The sequence below is a fragment of the Kwoniella bestiolae genome, chromosome 2 (assembly GCF_000512585.2).
Source record: "Kwoniella bestiolae CBS 10118 chromosome 2, complete sequence".
NCBI lineage: Eukaryota > Fungi > Basidiomycota > Tremellomycetes > Tremellales > Cryptococcaceae > Kwoniella > Kwoniella bestiolae.
In genome coordinates this window covers 2326337-2342962 of record NC_089242.1, presented here as the reverse complement: position 1 = coordinate 2342962, position 16626 = coordinate 2326337, and the positions used below count along the sequence as shown (strand labels likewise).

Genomic DNA, 16626 nt, shown 5'->3' with positions numbered 1-16626 from the left:
TCAACCATACCGTACTATATTATATTATACCGTACGAGTACATCCCTGACGCGTGTTGTAGTCAAGTAAGATACAGTTATTTATATCAGATGAAAGATGAGAAAATGATGCACGAATGCATTGGACAGAATTGACATCGGATGGTGAATCTTGAACATGTGGTCATCCAATAACTATTTTCTCATGACAGTATCAGTATCAGTATCAGACATTATGCTCTCCATATGCATACAATCAAGTGCCCAAGAACCCCTCGACGAAGAAACCCTTAAAATGGACCTTGTCTCAATTTGGAGGCATAAACGTCATCTGGTATTTGATCCCCTTTTTCTCCTCATGTTCATACGCTTCCCTGATATCTACACCCATACCATCGGCTCTGTAGTTCAACACCTCACCGTGTGTACGAGGATTGAGGGACTGACTCAGAGCTGCAGCTTTCAATGCTTTAGATTGAATCTCAGGCCATTCACGGCCCTTCATGATACGGTTATCCAATTGAAGAGGGGATGCCGAGCCAGAACTACCGGATTGTAGTCTTGTGCTAGATCCAGATCCAGATCGAAATCCGAAACCAATCTCCGGATACTCACTTTTGTCGGGATTGCCCCAAGACGTAACCGGTTCTAAGGGTTCCTAGAACTATGTATTTATCACATCAGTCCTGCCAATCAGGTATGACAGGTTATGCATCAAGCTTACGGGATGAGCCACGAATCCTTTACCACAGTGTCGTGCCCCGTTTTTTGTGATCATCCTCATCGACCATGTGTTCCTAGTCCTTGAGTGCGGCTTGAAAAGAGTTGTTACTCTGTCCTCTCCAAGTTCCAGACAAGCCTTGGAGTCATGTGGAACTGAATCACCAAAGATCGTCCTGAGGACTTGCAAAGATCGTACCAAAAGCGCCCGTTGAGCTGCAGCCTTTCGCATTGCATCTTCGTCCTCTGCATTCTCACTGAGTACGCGGATCCAGTCCTCGTTGAAAGACACCGCTTCTTTGAGCCTATCCAGAATATGAGCTGTGTTGGACATGCTGGATGCTCCAGTTCGACCGGCATGAGGTGTAATATCGAGAGTGAGGATCTCGGCGGCATCCTCGACTCCGAGACTGTCAACTTTATGTTCCGATTCATCTAGTGTGCGGCTGGCCGGGTTTCCAAAAGACCAATGGGATAAGACCTCATCGGTTAGGGCAAGGTCAATGCCAGACGGATCAACCCAGGTTGCAGATGGCCCCATTGTTGATCAGCGATACCCGTCCGGGTTGCAAATGATAGAGGCAAGAGTTTCGATGTATGATGTGGGGCCTTGTCAAAAACAGTAACAGAGTGATGCAAGCAGAGCGACCGGGGCTGACTTATATAGTTCTCAGGAATGCAATGGGCGAAGGCGAGTCGCGAAGGCGTGTTCACCGCCTTGACTGCTTCTACAGCTCGCCGAAGTGTTTCGGCCTTTAGAAGACCAACGAATGGTGAGAGGTGGTCATATCATCCCTATCTCCTTTGACCAGTATGAAGCTTGAGTGACTGCATGATTTCACGCTTGCTTCGGCCCCACGCGATCAGGTCGACATACGTATGTGTTCGTCCTCTCATTGCGCAATTTGAGAAGTCTTCGGTCACGCACTTCTTACCCTTGAGTCTGCTCAATGCTTCTGAGGAGAAAGGCATTGTTGGGTCAAGAATCCTTTGATCGAGAGGAACAAAGAGGACAGGATCTGTAAAGACCAATGGAGAATCTGGTACACACTCCATTTTGTAACAGCGCCGGCGAGCTCCCGTACACTCAAGCAGGCAAATCTACTGTGAGATAGTCTGATAAGGTGGCATGTATGCAAGGTTGTTCTCCAGAGCCTAATAATGCTAGCAAAAAGCTTTCAACCGCATGTGGTCGAAGGCAGAAACGATTCCTTCACCACCGTTCGAAGAGTTGCGTACAGGCCACCAGTGACTGTACATGTCATCTCACGTGGCTTCATTTGCTCGCCGACTGGCTTCTTACGACTCAGTATTATCCAAGATGAGTGGGATCCGAAGGGAAGGCAACATGATACAGAACATGACATGACACGAGATGCAAGTGCTCCCATCCTATACCCGCATGAACTAAAGTCCATCTATCAACATGTGTATGATCTATTGACAAGCCACGATTACCAAAAGACGATGCGAAAAACCAATGATAAACGAAAGAAAGAGAAGAAGAGATAATACAAATTACAGTATGGCGCTACAGTACATGGATTTGAATCAGGACATGAGAAAGAAACCAATGCGAGTACCGACTAGGATGAAATGATTATAGAATAGGAAGAAAAGGTATATATATCCAGAGGGTGAGAATATCGATCATCAAGCCATAACAGGAGGAGACATGTGCCCATTGACATGTACCCTATCTCCGCCCAAGGCACTTTCAACATGTTCCAAATCCTCTTTAGTAGTGGGTGTATTGGAGTAGGTCGAATAATAACTACTACTCGTGGTCGACGAGGGAGTCTCGATTCTGGATACAACCCTAGCTTGAGGGGTGGTGGCCAATGCTCGTGGGGTGGCTATTCCAGACTCCACCTCGATGGGTTGGAAGTAATTATCCAATGAAGAGGTCGAATGGGATCTTCGTTCAGGTGTCATCGAATTACCTCCCCAGCAGAATCTACCAAAAGCAATACAGTCAATATTGTAGATTTCACTATATGTAGTGAAGACAACTTACTGTTCGAGAAAACTACTATAACTACTCAGACTATTTGCATCATCGCTTGAATCAGCCGACTTAGCCGTCGGACTCCACTTGGCCAACGAGAGGTCAGGTGGCGATCTGGGTGACTCGGAAGGAGTGTCGGTAGCGTTCGATTCGGCTGATGAAGAAGATATCAATTGAGGGGGTGAGACGTTCGGGCTGACTTCCACGGAATCATCTCCAATGGTGAACTTAGCAGGGTATGTCGCATTGCGAGAGAGGGCGTGGGTGGGTCTTTGAGGAGAAGGAGCTTTGGTCGCTGCTTGAGATTTCGGTGCTGGGACGGTATAGGTTGAAGAACCAGCACGGATCTGCGCATTGACCGTTGTAGGTGTAGGAGTAGTATCTCGATCTTCCGTTGGTGGAGGAGAGGGTCCCTGAACTTTGACATCCGGTACAGGTGCAGGCATAGGCATAGTAGATGTAGATGTACTGGTTGGCGAGAAGAAGTAATCGTTGGTATTGAGGCTAGCTTGGTTGAATCGCGGTGAATAGAATTCAGTAGCGGCGTGAGGGTTGCTGTTCGTCTTCTGACCGTTCATACCATAGTTGAGCAAACCGGTCTTGACATCTGGTAATTCGCCTGGTCGACCAACAGGAGACGTGGACCCTCTCCTAGCGGTAGTTTTAAGCGACGCACCGAAGTCGTATCTGGCGGCCAAAGCTGGACCAGCAGCAGGAAGGTCCGAAGCTTTAGTGTCCATAGGCGAGAATGGTCGAGAAGGCGAACCATTTGGAGATGGGTTATCCGATCCTCGTCGACTTGAACCTGAACCTGAGGAATTGGTTGTAGACCCTCTTCGACCGAAATCGAAACTGAAATGTCTCGAAGAGTTGGGTGAGACAGGTACTCTATCTGGTTCATCCGCCGTCAACCTATCCAACTTCGCTCTAAGATCCGCCAATCTATCATCGTTATTGCCCCCAGCTACACTCCATTGAGAGGTTCTCCCTCCAACAGCCTTACCCATACCAGGTTGTAAGCTTATACTGTTCCTGGCAGCCCTAAGACCAACGGGTTGCTGAGGTGCTACTTTCTGGAACAAGACTTGATAGTTTTGCCCACCATTCGAATCCCAAATTTCTCTTCCCTCAGCATTATACCTGATAGCCATGAACAAGGTCTTCTCCTCGATCTTCGCGAGTATATCATTGAGTTTGATACTGAAAGTGAATCTATCGAATTTACCTCCCTTGATCGATTCCTTGTATGTAGCAGTGACTTCCGAGGTGGTTTGCCACCAATCGAAGGTGAATCGCACTGCGACCCATTTCTGGAAAGAGATATTTGCGCAAACTACCACTCCCTTGAGAGCTTTCCGGTCATCTTCGAGGAAGAGCGACTCGAGATAAAGCTCAGAATCAGGGGGGTGGGTAGTAGGGAAATTGGGTAAAGAGACCGTAAGGACCTTCTTCACTTCTCTTTCTTCATCGGTCGAAGGGAATGGGAATTCATCTCCTTCTGAAGTCGTATCTGCTGTGGGGGATCCATCTCGACTGACCACTTGAGGTTTCTGATCATGCAAGAACAACTTGACTCGTTCCAGCTGAGCATCAAAGTGAACGTATTTCGGACAGCTCGGTGTGGAAGGACAAGATTTGGATTCGAATCGTGGGGAAGGGATTGATTCTCTGGCATGTATGGGTGTACCGTTGGGTAAGAGGGGACCACCATATTTCAGAGCGGATTTGAGTATCTCTCCGGATTTCTTTCGTATCAATCTCGAAGAGTAGGGTGAAGCGATAGATGCACTTTGGACTTCCTGAGGTTGAGGGAGAGGGACAATACCATCGAAATTCAACTTGAGGCCGTTCTCCCTCCTTCGAGGTGGGATGTGATGTATGGTCGACATCAAAGCTGCTTCCGATCGTGCTCGCACGGGATGGCGTCTGGGCATGAAGTTGGCAGGTGAAGAGGTGTTTGATGAGCTGGCGTTGTTGTTGCTGTGATGAGAAGAAGATGAATAATGATCTAGGTGTCGTGGATGAACAGGTGGAGTTCGATCAGGAGAATTGGCTGCTGAACTGGCTGCCGAGCTGGAAGCAGAAGCAGAAGCACCACCGTCCATCATTTCGGTGAATCCAAACAATCTGGGTCTTCTACCTCTTTTGGCAGTCAGCTGGAGTGAATCCGTCGTCATCGCTATCGTCTTTTTAGGTGGTGATCGCACTTCAGGTAATACTTGGAGAGGGATCGTCGTTCCGTTCGATGACGACAGTGCAGGTAACACTTTAGCCGATAAGAGCGGACTAGCGGTGGGGGAAGCTTCTCTGGATCCACTAGGGGAAGAAGCACTTGACCTCGACTCGACAGTCTTATTTGGGAAAGCGTAAGGGTTTGATGTAGATGATGAAGAGGGAACAGAGGATTGGATTGATTTTGAAGGTGGATCTTCTGAAGTTGGAGAAGCCATCCTCTCTGGTGTAGGTGGGGATACGAATATAGATGATATATGTTCACTCGACCTGTTATATCTGACGTCAGCTTTCCGCTTTTGATGGAAAATAAAATAAGAAACACAACAACACAACGAATTGATCCTCAAAGGAAGGGTAGGAACACTCGGATCTTATTTTCGAGTCATGAAGATGTAATCACTCACTTTTGTTTTCTCATCGCCCAATGTAAGCCATGCATCGAAGGCTGAGGCTTTTGTCCGCCCACCAAGGATTCCACGCTGTCCTCTTCCATCACGTTGGGTGTAGAGACTATAGGAGTGGAAGCTGAGTAAGGCATACGATCCCAGACTGATGCTAGTGGATCTAGAGCGAGTACCCTATTACCACCCAATGTCGCGAGCAGAGAGTTCGGAGTCTCGAGACGTAACGATGAAGCGTGAGGTAGATGATGTTGCGTGTCGAGGGAAAGTGCAATAGGTACCGCGACGTTAGGGGTAGCCAATGGTAATGGTATTGGGGGAGTATCCAGTGTAGGAGGTAGGGCGTTTGTATCGCTGATGATGGGTGAAGGAGGTGGTGTAGGGTAGAACTCTTGGGATGCTGGTGGGTCAATGGGCTTGATTGAATGATGATGAGATGAGCCCGTGACTGGTCCTGTATTCTGAAGAGAGGGGGTCATGTGGGATAATAGTAAGCTAAAGAATACCAAATAAACGTAGATGACAATTTGAACGGGAAAAGGGCAATAAAAGTAACCTTCAGACTGAATCGAAATTTGATTGTTATATATTAGGAAAGATTGTGATTTTGATCAGATCGCCCAAATATGATCAAGGAAGATGTTTACTCTGAGATCAACATTTTTGGAAGAGTGTTTGAATGTAAAGATGAAACGATGTGAAGGATCTATAGCTAAAGCAAAAGTTTTGATGATCAGGTGTTCGTGGGGATATGATGAGGCCCCGTTGATGGGTTTTATCCAAACAGAAATACAAAAGAGGAGCAACTCTTCACTTCCAAGAGATTTGAGTGAAGAAGAAAGAGAACGTACGACTTCCTTCCCTCGGTCAGCTTGTAAAGCCTTCTCCTCTTCTAAAGATGATCAATTGGAATGGCGGTCCTCTTGTATCAACTCGTATCTTCTAATTTTTTCCCACGATTCGTAGTCTCGCGACGAAAGGATGATCCTTTATGAATGATTGATTCCTGAGGAACGTGCTGATCGTATGGTGGAGAAAAGCAGTCTTTGACGTAGAGGAGGGTTTAAGCTGAGGTAATATATTGTCCTATCGGATGGTACTATAGTGCGAAACCGAACAAATAGTAAAAACGATTGACGATACGAGCACAAGAAACGTGAAAAGGCGTGTTTCGTGTCTGTGATCTGAATCAACCCTACTGATGAGGACGAAATAGAGTTGAGAGTGAGAGTGAAAGAGAAAAACTTGTTACAGAATGGAGAATCTGGACCGGGTCGAAATGAAATACAGTACAGCAGTAGTATTCACAGTATGAATAAGATGATTTGCTGCTGTAAGCAAGAACACGAACACGAACACGAATAGTTGCCGAGAAGTGTGTATTGAACGACACGGTTGGGTCAGAGAAAATTTGGATATCGGTCTGCTCCTGTAGTAAGCAAGTTCGCTCTAGGGTAGAGATGTACGAGAGCATGCATCTCGGGTGTTCAAATGGAGCTCTTTTTCTCATGCTTGCTCGTCTTAGTGGGGGAATTCAGGATCTGCACCCAAATTTTTGATTGGAATGACGAAGCCTGTTCAGGGTAGTAATGTCTTTGATGTACGGTAAACTTGGGGTCTACAAAGGAGCTTGGAGGAGTAGGAAGGGGCAGGGGGGGCAAAACGGAAATTTACCTCAGCCTTTTCACGTAAGCGACACATGCTGCTTTGAACCTGTTGGATCGGTGGCGAGTCTTGATCGAGGACGACACCTCACGCAGCTGTACGATCATGCCAGCACGGCGATCAGTGTAAGCTTGCGAGCAAAGCTCCTTCCCTATCCCAACAACGGTCGTGAAGCAGCTCCTGTCGAAGGTTATGGTGAGCCATCATGCAATCTCAACTGTTATTCAATGATAGATTCATGTTATCCGATTCCTTCTTTTTCATTGGATCAGCCCCTACCTTTACCCCTGGAGCCTAGATGCTCAGGGAACTCAGCGGAGTAGACCGGAGTGAGCTGCAATGACGCGTGGGGCGTTACTATTTCTGATTTGTGGCGTTATGGTGATCATCTCTCGTTCCTTTTCCTTGCCAAATGAAAAATTTCTGCAGACTTCGTCAGATGATATCGCTACATAACTCTTACTGTACTGGGATTCCTGTACAGTAAACGGTATACGCATAATGCTGGAATCGCATGCAATGGAGTCATGAGATTGAGGGAAAGTACGTTTTCCTTCTCAAACGTCTTCGTGAATTTACCGCACCTTATTGGACGAGATGAAAAGCATAAGCATCGTTACGCAAGTCAAGCGGGCTCCAGTTCTCCAATGCGGATGTCCCGTAAATCCAACATTATTTAACGAGGAGCCAATTGGCTTCGTGCGTTCTTCGGAATTCTAAGCGAGCAGGAATGGAAAAGTGATGATAGAATTCAAGCTTAAAATTTGGGATTGCAATGCGAAGGATCTCTTGGAATAAGCGAGGATCCATTGGTTTAAGTTATCCTAGAATCTCAATTTTCCGTTGATAAATTGATTCTATGGGGATATCCTCGTATGGATTGGATCGTTTATTGCGATACCCCATCTCAGGAACATCGGGACGTACTGCACGAGTACATGGAGTATCATACACTACAAGCGGGACTGTTATACGAGCAAATGACCACATACTTCAACTGTAAGGTAACTTAGTCCACCAAACGTGTTGCAGGTAGTAAAGCAAAATCAACCTCAACATCTTCCACGTCCACAACATCTCTTTCTTTTTCTCGACCCGCACGATCCATATCCATACCCATATCCATTATCACCGTCCATCAGCAATTCACGATCCCGACCCCGACCCCTAGCCTGACAATGTTTAGGTCGTAGTACCGTATCACACGATTTACAGACCACCTGAGAATCGCACTTTGTCCTGTAACATCAATCAAACTCATCAGCGACCAGCGACTCTCAATGCAATGCCATGGCATCACGAGATTCGGTCAAGTTATATAGCAACTCACCAGAACAATCCCCAAGGGAAAAACACTATACCAGCTATGATCCCCACCGTGCCATATTTGGTCTTTGGTCGATGTCCTAGTGGGTCGGTACAGATCACTTGTGATAGGGATGTACGCTTGGTGGCATCTATTCGTACAGTACGACTCCTTCATTGAGCAGGAGCATCGCATAACGTACAGTCCCTTCCCACTTACCAAAGTCAGTGGCTTCGGTCTCAATCCCATCATGATGCTGCAAATGCGAGTGAGGGACAGCATGAGGTAAAGCTTGAGGGAGGGAATCTAACTTCTCAACTTGCTCGTATGTTGGTGGAGGCCCTGATGGGACCCGGTCCATGTTCCTAGTTCTCTTTGAACGGGGTGAGGTCTGATTGACGTGAAGATCCTTGATCTGAGCCATTGTTATTGTTCTAACTAATTATGGTGATGGTCCTTCTCACTGGGATTAGTTGACGGGAGTGCTGCACATTGTGGGTCTCAGCATGCACGCGGACATGTAGGTTATATACGTATGAACGATGTTGTTCATTTATCACATACACACAATGCCATGACGATCATCCAAGTACCTGAAGACTAAAGCCGGGGAGATTCGTATCGATAAGCCATTATGATGGATGATAAAAGGTAAGCGGTGATCAATGCCCGTGGCGACCGGTCATACTTCGCCGTTCTGTACTGTGTTCGCACATTTCCAGTAACCCGGCAGATCAGGTGCTTGATGAAGGGCAAGGACATGCAGTGAGATGCATAATGTTACAACAATGCTCCAGTACCATGCATCTACCTACTGGTCCCAAGATGTATGAGGCGGACCAGGCAGACTGGGGCAACGTTCAGGTGCATGCCAGGCTAGGGCAGACCACGTACAATAATCCCTCTTACGTCCGAAATTTTCCCATATCCAATCTACCAGAAGTAAAGGATATCCTCGGGACCAGTGGGCTAACAATGGACATGACATCAGTACTGTCTCACTAGACAGGTTGTAGATCATTGACAGGATCAAGAACAGAACAACCCACTCAACCACCATTTGATAATGGGTATTTCCAATACCACATTATGCCAATTGAACCAGTTCCGCTCATAGGCGACTTTCACCTCGGGGTTCATGTAGATCTTGACGGGTCTGTCGGGGTAGTATCGATGTAGGTCATAAGAGATTAGGAAGCATTCAGAGTGGTCGCATTGTGAGATGTTGGAGGTACGAAATTCAATGGGGTTTTGGTGAATCAGAACAGGGGAGGACACCGAGTGGGGATAGGATGCTATGGCGATGATGATTTAGTGATAATTCCAGTCCAGTTTAGATCCACGATCTGTCCAGAGATACAGCATATTGGGCTGGACCAACACCCCAAAACAGAAACACGTTACAGTGAGAAAGGGGAGACATTCACAATTATCAATCATCCTCCATCCTCTCTTCTCCAATCCGCCGACAGCCGGTATTGATCCGTCCAAATCCCCAGAATCATGAAACAAGAACGGCCGAGCATTCAACACAGTCACTCCATTCCAACAGGCTGATACTCTGATAGGTTCACCCTTTCTGATTCTTTCGATCGATTCACCATCTTTCACATACGGCCAAAAAGGTCTGAGGGGTGTGCCGCACACATCTCTAGCCACCCAGGTATCGTACAGGCCTGTCCATTCCACAGAGAAGCATCAGCATCTTGAAGGTCCGATCATATAAGATCAAAGGACGAGTGTATCCCGGACTTACCGGAAGATCCAAAATCCATAGCGCAAACTTGATCGTACTCTCCTTCGTCTTCCTTCGAGTCACTTTTATACCTCGTGTTCAATAGCTTTACAATATCCCGCCAATCAAACCAAACATCGTTGAAAAATAGTATCTTTGTATACTCCCTATACCCATTCAGCCTGATGTGAGGGTCGGGAGACTGCAGAGGTTCAATGGCGATGTTCCGTGCGTTTGCGAGGTACTCTATCCGCTCTACAGCAGTGGCATAGGGCCACCAATGCTTGTTATCCTCGTCTGTGATTATTCGATGCTCTATCGACAAATTCTCCAAGGTAGTGTTGAGGACCGATAGGAGGTGTTTAGTAGAGTCGCGGGAGTTGGATTCGTATATTGATACGTAGACGTTGTCCCTGCCGACTACATCGTTCAAGATCACAAGTTATGTTCTTGTCAGCTTTGTGGGACAGTTATCGAGATCCAGTAGTCTGATACACCCACGATGGAAGATCAACTTGATCAATTGGCTGGACCACTCCGACAAGACAGCCTCGTTATTATGCATATTAGCAGCTATGAAGTATTTCTCTTTACTCCCATCCATAGCAGCAGGTGAAGACTGTGTATGTGTTTGAGGTGTGAATCCCAGATTGAACAGGTAAATCAAGAAGACCGTCGAAATTGCTAATCCCATCTTCCTCAATGGTGTATATCTCGCCATGATTGTAGTAGTGCTTTCCCGTTGCCGTAGGAGTGAAAAGACAAGGTCGGTGAGAGTGGTGATGGTCCATCCGAATAGGATTATCAGTGATCCAACGAAGAGGGGTATGGTAGTGGGGAATGGATAGGTGAGGTAGAGGCCAGCTGTCCAGCCTATACCTATGACTACGAATAGCGAGAAGACGGGATTGCGGCGTAATCTCTTGCGAGAGGGCGAGGTTGATGTTGATGTCGTCGCTGCATTGTAAGATGGTGGTGGTGAATCACTTTCATCCCCTTCATCATTATCATCTTGCTCCTCCTCCTCGTCTTCTTCCTCGTCTTCCTCCAAGATTCCATGTACTGTGTTATCTCTGACTTCAGGCGGAACCTGCCCGTTCAACCGCCTGTACGTATTTCTACTGGTCGAGAGCGATATATCCCGTTGGTCATTTCTAGTTGTAGGTGTAGACGTATGACTATATGATCGTATGTCATTGATGAGACTGCTGATGTTGTGCGATAATGTGGAAAAGTATCGGGACATGGAGGAGGGATTTACTGGGTAGACTGTCTCGTTAGGATGGAGGCGGCATTGAGGGTACAAGATGAGGTTCAATCAAGCGTTGACAAGCAAGTTGTCTTGCATGATTGCTTTAATGTGACGGACGCTACGAGTATGAGTCCAGCGACTAGCTCGGCTCATCGGCGACTTTTGCACCGCCTTTTATCGATAACCAAGTATCCGCGGATTGCCCTGAAGTAACTTGAAATCATAAAATCATGAAATCATGATTGATCATCAACTCAACTCTTTCCAAGTCATTCATCAACCTGTTTGATCATCGTACCTTTTGAAGAAGACATTCCGTGAGGAAGGAGGAAAGATTATCTCAAACATCAACATACAGTGACTGCATAGTTAAAATCGCACCAATGCCCCGACCCACATCCACCACCATACCCAATCGCTTCTCCCCATTCACACCCATCCTCATCTCCCTAACGACCCTCTCAATATACCTAATAACCAGCGCCCTAACGCTCAACCGTCTCTCTCCACCAGTGTTCCTTACAATCTCCCTTGGGCTACTCCTAGCCTCCTATCATCCAAGCCTCGGCACAGCACTGATCGCTATATCCAGTGCGATATTTGCGAATCTCCTGCTGGCTATTGATTATATCGTAGGTACCTTCTCATCCCATACCGTCCAGGTGCAGTGGTGCTTTGATCATGTACTGACGGCGTGTTGGGTGGGGTCACAGCACGGAGAATGTTGGTACGGCGTGATGGTTGGTGGTGAATCGTGGCATAAGGAGAGATTGGGCGAGTTGGGGTGGTATAGGCTTTGTGTGCAGCCTGCCCAGGCTTGGTGGATTATGGTGCTTGTTGGGTGAGTTGACTTTTGATATCACCAGTCTAAGGAGAAGCGTATGGGTCAAGTGGTGTGGAGCTGACTCAAAGATGGTTGTCGCTCGATAGACTCATCTGGCTGGTCATTGCTTTCGTAAGTCCAATTCGAATACCTACCTCTCAGCATGAGTATGGGCATGAGCATGACTGATCATCTCCACCTTATCAGATCGAGATCTCAAGGATATACAACGCTCGTAAAAACAAGAAGCGAATCCTCCTACCCACGGAGGAAACTCAAAGTCAGCCCATCTGAAACGAGCTTGAGGTTATCCGACGAAACGTCAAAAGGAATGCAGGAAGAGACCAGAGGGGTCTATAACTTTCTCTTCGTATTCGTGTAAATATTTGTAGATATATCTTAACACACCGTTCCAGCGATGTGATGAAACTTCTGATAAATCGCATATCTGTAAACACTAGTCTCTGAGCCAGGTCATCACTCGCGAGATAATCCCACTCCAGCAGGATAATTTGCATATCCCACTCACTCTCCCAAAACATGGCAGCACAGGTCCAGTGCATTCGATGCAAGGTATATGATATATATATATGTATATGGTATATCTGCGTATATTTTTGCAGAAACATGGTAAACCGAAGACAAGCTAGATCATTAATATATACAATACAGTTTTAAAGCGATAGCTTATTCTATGTGTGAGAGTATGAGAAAAAGGACAAATTGCCTAGCAGATCCCGTGTATCTTCGTGACTTTGACACTTACTCGACAAGACGTGACGAGACATTCCGAATCTCATAATCGTAAACCACCATCATTCATCATTCAGATCCTCCTTCACTGGTCCCAATTCTTATCGACCGCGCCAGGTAGAGAAGGGCATCTATAAGGTAGATGAACCGCCAATGCGGACCATGTGCAGTAATCGCGCCTTCGGCCTGCCTTCTCCCATATCCAATCGACAAAGTAGAATGGGTAACCTCTACTCCAGTTTTCTACATGCACGTTCAAAGAGTCAGCGCTAGGGGATAATTTCATACATTGTGAAGAAAAAGCCAACCTACCCAACCACCACTGCACGACCGGAATCCTCAACACAGAATTATGCCATACATACCAATTCTTCTCATAAGCCAATTTCACGGTAGGGTTCATGTAGATCCTGGGCGGTCGGTCGACGGTATCGTACAGCCTGTGCAGGTCGTATCCTATCAGGAAGCATTCCGAGTGGTCGCACGCTGAGATGTTGGATGTTCGGAATTGGATGGGGAGGGTCAAAGAAGGTGAGAACACGGAGTTGGGGTAGGTGGCTGATATCCAATGCGAACGTGTCAGCCTATCATATAGATGACAAGATCACAAGATGTCCCCGAGAGATAAGATGGGCATTTGGGTTTAGTTTGAAAGAGGATAGGTAAAACTCACGATTATCAACCATCTTCCAACCCCTCTTCATCATATGTCTACCACTCTCACTTTCCTCCAGCGTATCCTCCATCACTTCCTCAGGTACGACATCGGTCTCCTTTGGCTTATACAGGAAAGGTCCAGCTTTGAACACCACCGCACCATTCCAACATGATGAAACCTCGAACGGCTCCTCCTTCCTGAGCTTCTCAATTGTAATCTCATCTTTGACGTATGGCCAGAATGGTCGAAGGGGTGTACCGCAGATATCTCTTGATGCCCATGTATCGTAGAGGCCTGCATCGAAGCGAAGAATAAATCACCACACCATTAGCGTTCTGAGTGTTACTAGGTGTTGGGGTATAAACACTTGACAGGTTTGTGAACGACCGACTCACCAGAAGTACCGAAATCCATCGCACAGACCTGATCATACTCGTCCCTCCCCTCAATCTTAGTATTGATCAACCTGACCATACTCCCCCAAGTAAAATACACATCATTCAGGAAGATGATCTTGGTGAACTCGTTATACCCCTCTAGCCTGATCGAGGGATCATCCGATTGAATAGGTATCAAAGCTTTGTTCCGTGCATTTGCCAGATACCCTATCCTCTCTGGCGAGGTGTTATAGGGCCACCAGTGTTTATCGTCTTGCTCTGTTATTATGGTTCTGCCCACTCCCTTCTCTTGGAGGGTCTGGTTCAACGAGGAAAGGAGGGATTTCGTGGAGTCTTGGGAGTTGGATTCGTATATTGAGACGTGGACGTTGTCGGTGCCGACTACAGCGTACCAAGTATCAGTACGCCTGAGCACAAACCATGACGTGCAGTCTCAATATGAGAGAGAGGGAGGCCTCAATGAGAATGAGATGACAACTCACGATAATCTATCAATTTGATCAATTCACTGGACCATCTCGGCAAGATATCCTCGCTATTATGCAGATTGGCAGCTACGAAGTACTTCTCCGTTCCATACCCATACGGCCTAGTGGGTACGACCTTTTCCTCCGGTGGACAAAATCCCAAGCATGACAAGAATAATATGAACAATGTCGATGTGACCAGGACGGTTCGCTTGGTATTTGAGAACCTGTTGAAGAAATTCTTACTTCTATTCGAAGTTTTCTCCTTTGATTTGAAAGTATTTGATAAGTGGTATAACACCCTCATCCACGTTATTGAGGTCCATCCCACTAGTATCGTCAGTAATCCGATAAAAGCCGGTATAGTCGTTGGGAAGGGGAACACGACGAAGAGGGTGAGTGTGCTGCCTATAGCGAGGAGTATGATGGTGACCAGGAGGTAATCTATACGGAAGCGTACAGATGGTGAATGGCTGGGTACGGGGAATCCGGGTGAGGTAGGTGATGTAGGTGAATCGATATCGTATGGAGGGGGTGATTCGTTCTCCTCCTCGTCATTTTGTAGATCGGTGCTCTCGGAAGGTCTGGTTGGTTCGTGTATACTATCCCTATATGATAGTAGTCGATAACTATCCTCTTGATCCCGATCCCGATCCGGCTGCTCCGTCCTTGCCAGCCCGACACCACCTGCACCCAAATTCCTTAATCTGTCTGTCAATACCTCCACGGCATAGAGGGCTTGGCTAAACGGCGAGGGGATTCGTTTATCCATGAGTGAACGGTGGAAAAGGGGGCGAGCGAGTGAAGTCGGTCTGAGCGAGGTAGTGTGTGGGGTTGGGTATTATCGTCGATGTTGTTGTAAAGAGTGAATGTGAGTTGGGATATATCGAGTTGAAGTGGTTTGGTGTGGGGTGGTATAGCTTTATTCAAAGGTGGATATCAAACACATAAGGGTTGGATGTTGGAAAAGGAGAAAAGAGCGTGACTATGGATATTCGGTCGAGATGGGATGGGGGGGTATAGCAAAGCAAAGCAAAGCACAGCAATGACAATGACAATGATTTTCTTAGTTATCGGCTTGACATCTGACCTTGACCTTGACTTTTGATTTCTGTTTCTTGGTACAAACACCCACGTGCAAGGGGAATAAAGTATCCAAGCGATTCAACTGAGAGACGGAGGAGGGGGACCGGTAGCCGTGATGATCTCTACTCTAGGTTTTAGGTGGTATTACGGTATCCGAGAGAGTATAAATTGAGCAAAGCAAGAGCAGTCAAAGCGATAAATCAAGATAAAGGAGTGTGAGCTGGTGGTGGAAAGAGCAACTGAGGTCATAGCATAAGAGCTTATACTGTTTTTTTTGTGTTGTATTCATTTTATTTCATTTGCACTTTACACTGTGATCCTGCGGAGAGAGGAGAGACCTTCGGATTGTCAACAAGGGATAAAAGGATGAAAAGGATATCCACGGGGAAAACAACGGGGGGGAAAATACACTCAAATCAAATCATGAACCTGAAACGCAGCAGCACCACTCTTTTTAGCGTCATATTAACTTGCCAAGCACAAACACAGCATCACAGTATCAAAGTGGGGTAAACAACAGAAAGGGAATAAAAGGGGGTTTATTCAATTTCAATTTCACGTCACGTTCCTGAGATCCTTTAACCCTTATCCACAGATTCACCCATGTTTGTTATTGGCTTTGCTCGGTTGTTACGCAGTAATTATCACTGATGATGCAAGGGCCAAGCCAAAGCACCAAACACCAAGCACCCAAGCAACAAGAACAGTGCTGCATGCATGTCACGTTTTGACTTGATTCCGTCTATAGGCGGTGTCCCTAGGAGGATGGATCAATGGTCGAATACAGTATACATCTGATCTGCTGGTGAAGTACAAGTAATGTCCCATCTGATTAATGGGATGAAAGCATGAGTTCGAGTTGATGAGCGAGTTTGGCGGACCAAAGACACACAGCATGAATATTTCACCTATAGTCATTATTGCAATCGGCGTCAAGGCCAGTCGGAATGAGAATCACCCCATATTTTCAGTCACCGACATATCTCAGTCGATACGGTCCCACCGAGCTGCAATGGAGACTTGATTGATAATACACTGCGCGTCAGCTGTAGCGGGCAGTCCGAAGGAGAACAAGGAGTACCGACAGACATCCGAAATGCAGCATACGCTCTCAGGTGGATCCTTTAGTTCCATATCATGA

General features: G+C 46.6%; 6 protein-coding genes across 6 annotated transcripts; 1 reads left to right on the top strand and 5 right to left on the bottom strand.

The window, feature by feature from the left end:
- Positions 1–285: 285 nt before the first annotated feature.
- Positions 286–1239, bottom strand: I302_104026 (uncharacterized protein; the record flags this gene model as incomplete). Its single annotated transcript, XM_019189389.1, has 2 exons — positions 286–636; positions 703–1239. 2 exons carry the CDS (start codon positions 1237–1239, stop codon positions 286–288), a joined length of 888 nt encoding a protein of 295 aa, XP_019048951.1.
- A 1112-nt stretch (positions 1240–2351) lies between these two features.
- I302_104025 (uncharacterized protein) lies at positions 2352–5821 on the bottom strand (the record flags this gene model as incomplete). The annotated part of the gene is made up of 3 exons (XM_019189388.1): positions 2352–2655; positions 2716–5208; positions 5346–5821. 3 exons carry the CDS (start codon positions 5819–5821, stop codon positions 2352–2354), a joined length of 3273 nt encoding a protein of 1090 aa, XP_019048950.1.
- Positions 5822–8333: 2512 nt separating this feature from the next.
- On the bottom strand, positions 8334–8737 carry I302_104024 (uncharacterized protein; the record flags this gene model as incomplete). Its single annotated transcript, XM_019189387.1, has 2 exons — positions 8334–8464; positions 8533–8737. The coding sequence occupies 2 exons, from the start codon at positions 8735–8737 to the stop codon at positions 8334–8336; spliced, it is 336 nt and encodes a 111-aa protein (XP_019048949.1).
- Positions 8738–9124: 387 nt separating this feature from the next.
- I302_104023 (uncharacterized protein) lies at positions 9125–11294 on the bottom strand (the record flags this gene model as incomplete). Its single annotated transcript, XM_019189386.2, has 5 exons — positions 9125–9282; positions 9363–9608; positions 9741–9989; positions 10070–10468; positions 10550–11294. 5 exons carry the CDS (start codon positions 11292–11294, stop codon positions 9125–9127), a joined length of 1797 nt encoding a protein of 598 aa, XP_019048948.2.
- Positions 11295–11683: 389 nt separating this feature from the next.
- I302_104022 (uncharacterized protein) lies at positions 11684–12417 on the top strand (the record flags this gene model as incomplete). Its single annotated transcript, XM_019189385.1, has 4 exons — positions 11684–11932; positions 12014–12141; positions 12231–12255; positions 12331–12417. 4 exons carry the CDS (start codon positions 11684–11686, stop codon positions 12415–12417), a joined length of 489 nt encoding a protein of 162 aa, XP_019048947.1.
- A 544-nt stretch (positions 12418–12961) lies between these two features.
- Positions 12962–15171, bottom strand: I302_104021 (uncharacterized protein; the record flags this gene model as incomplete). Its single annotated transcript, XM_019189384.1, has 5 exons — positions 12962–13119; positions 13189–13434; positions 13550–13828; positions 13930–14313; positions 14415–15171. The coding sequence occupies 5 exons, from the start codon at positions 15169–15171 to the stop codon at positions 12962–12964; spliced, it is 1824 nt and encodes a 607-aa protein (XP_019048946.1).
- Positions 15172–16626: the final 1455 nt, after the last annotated feature.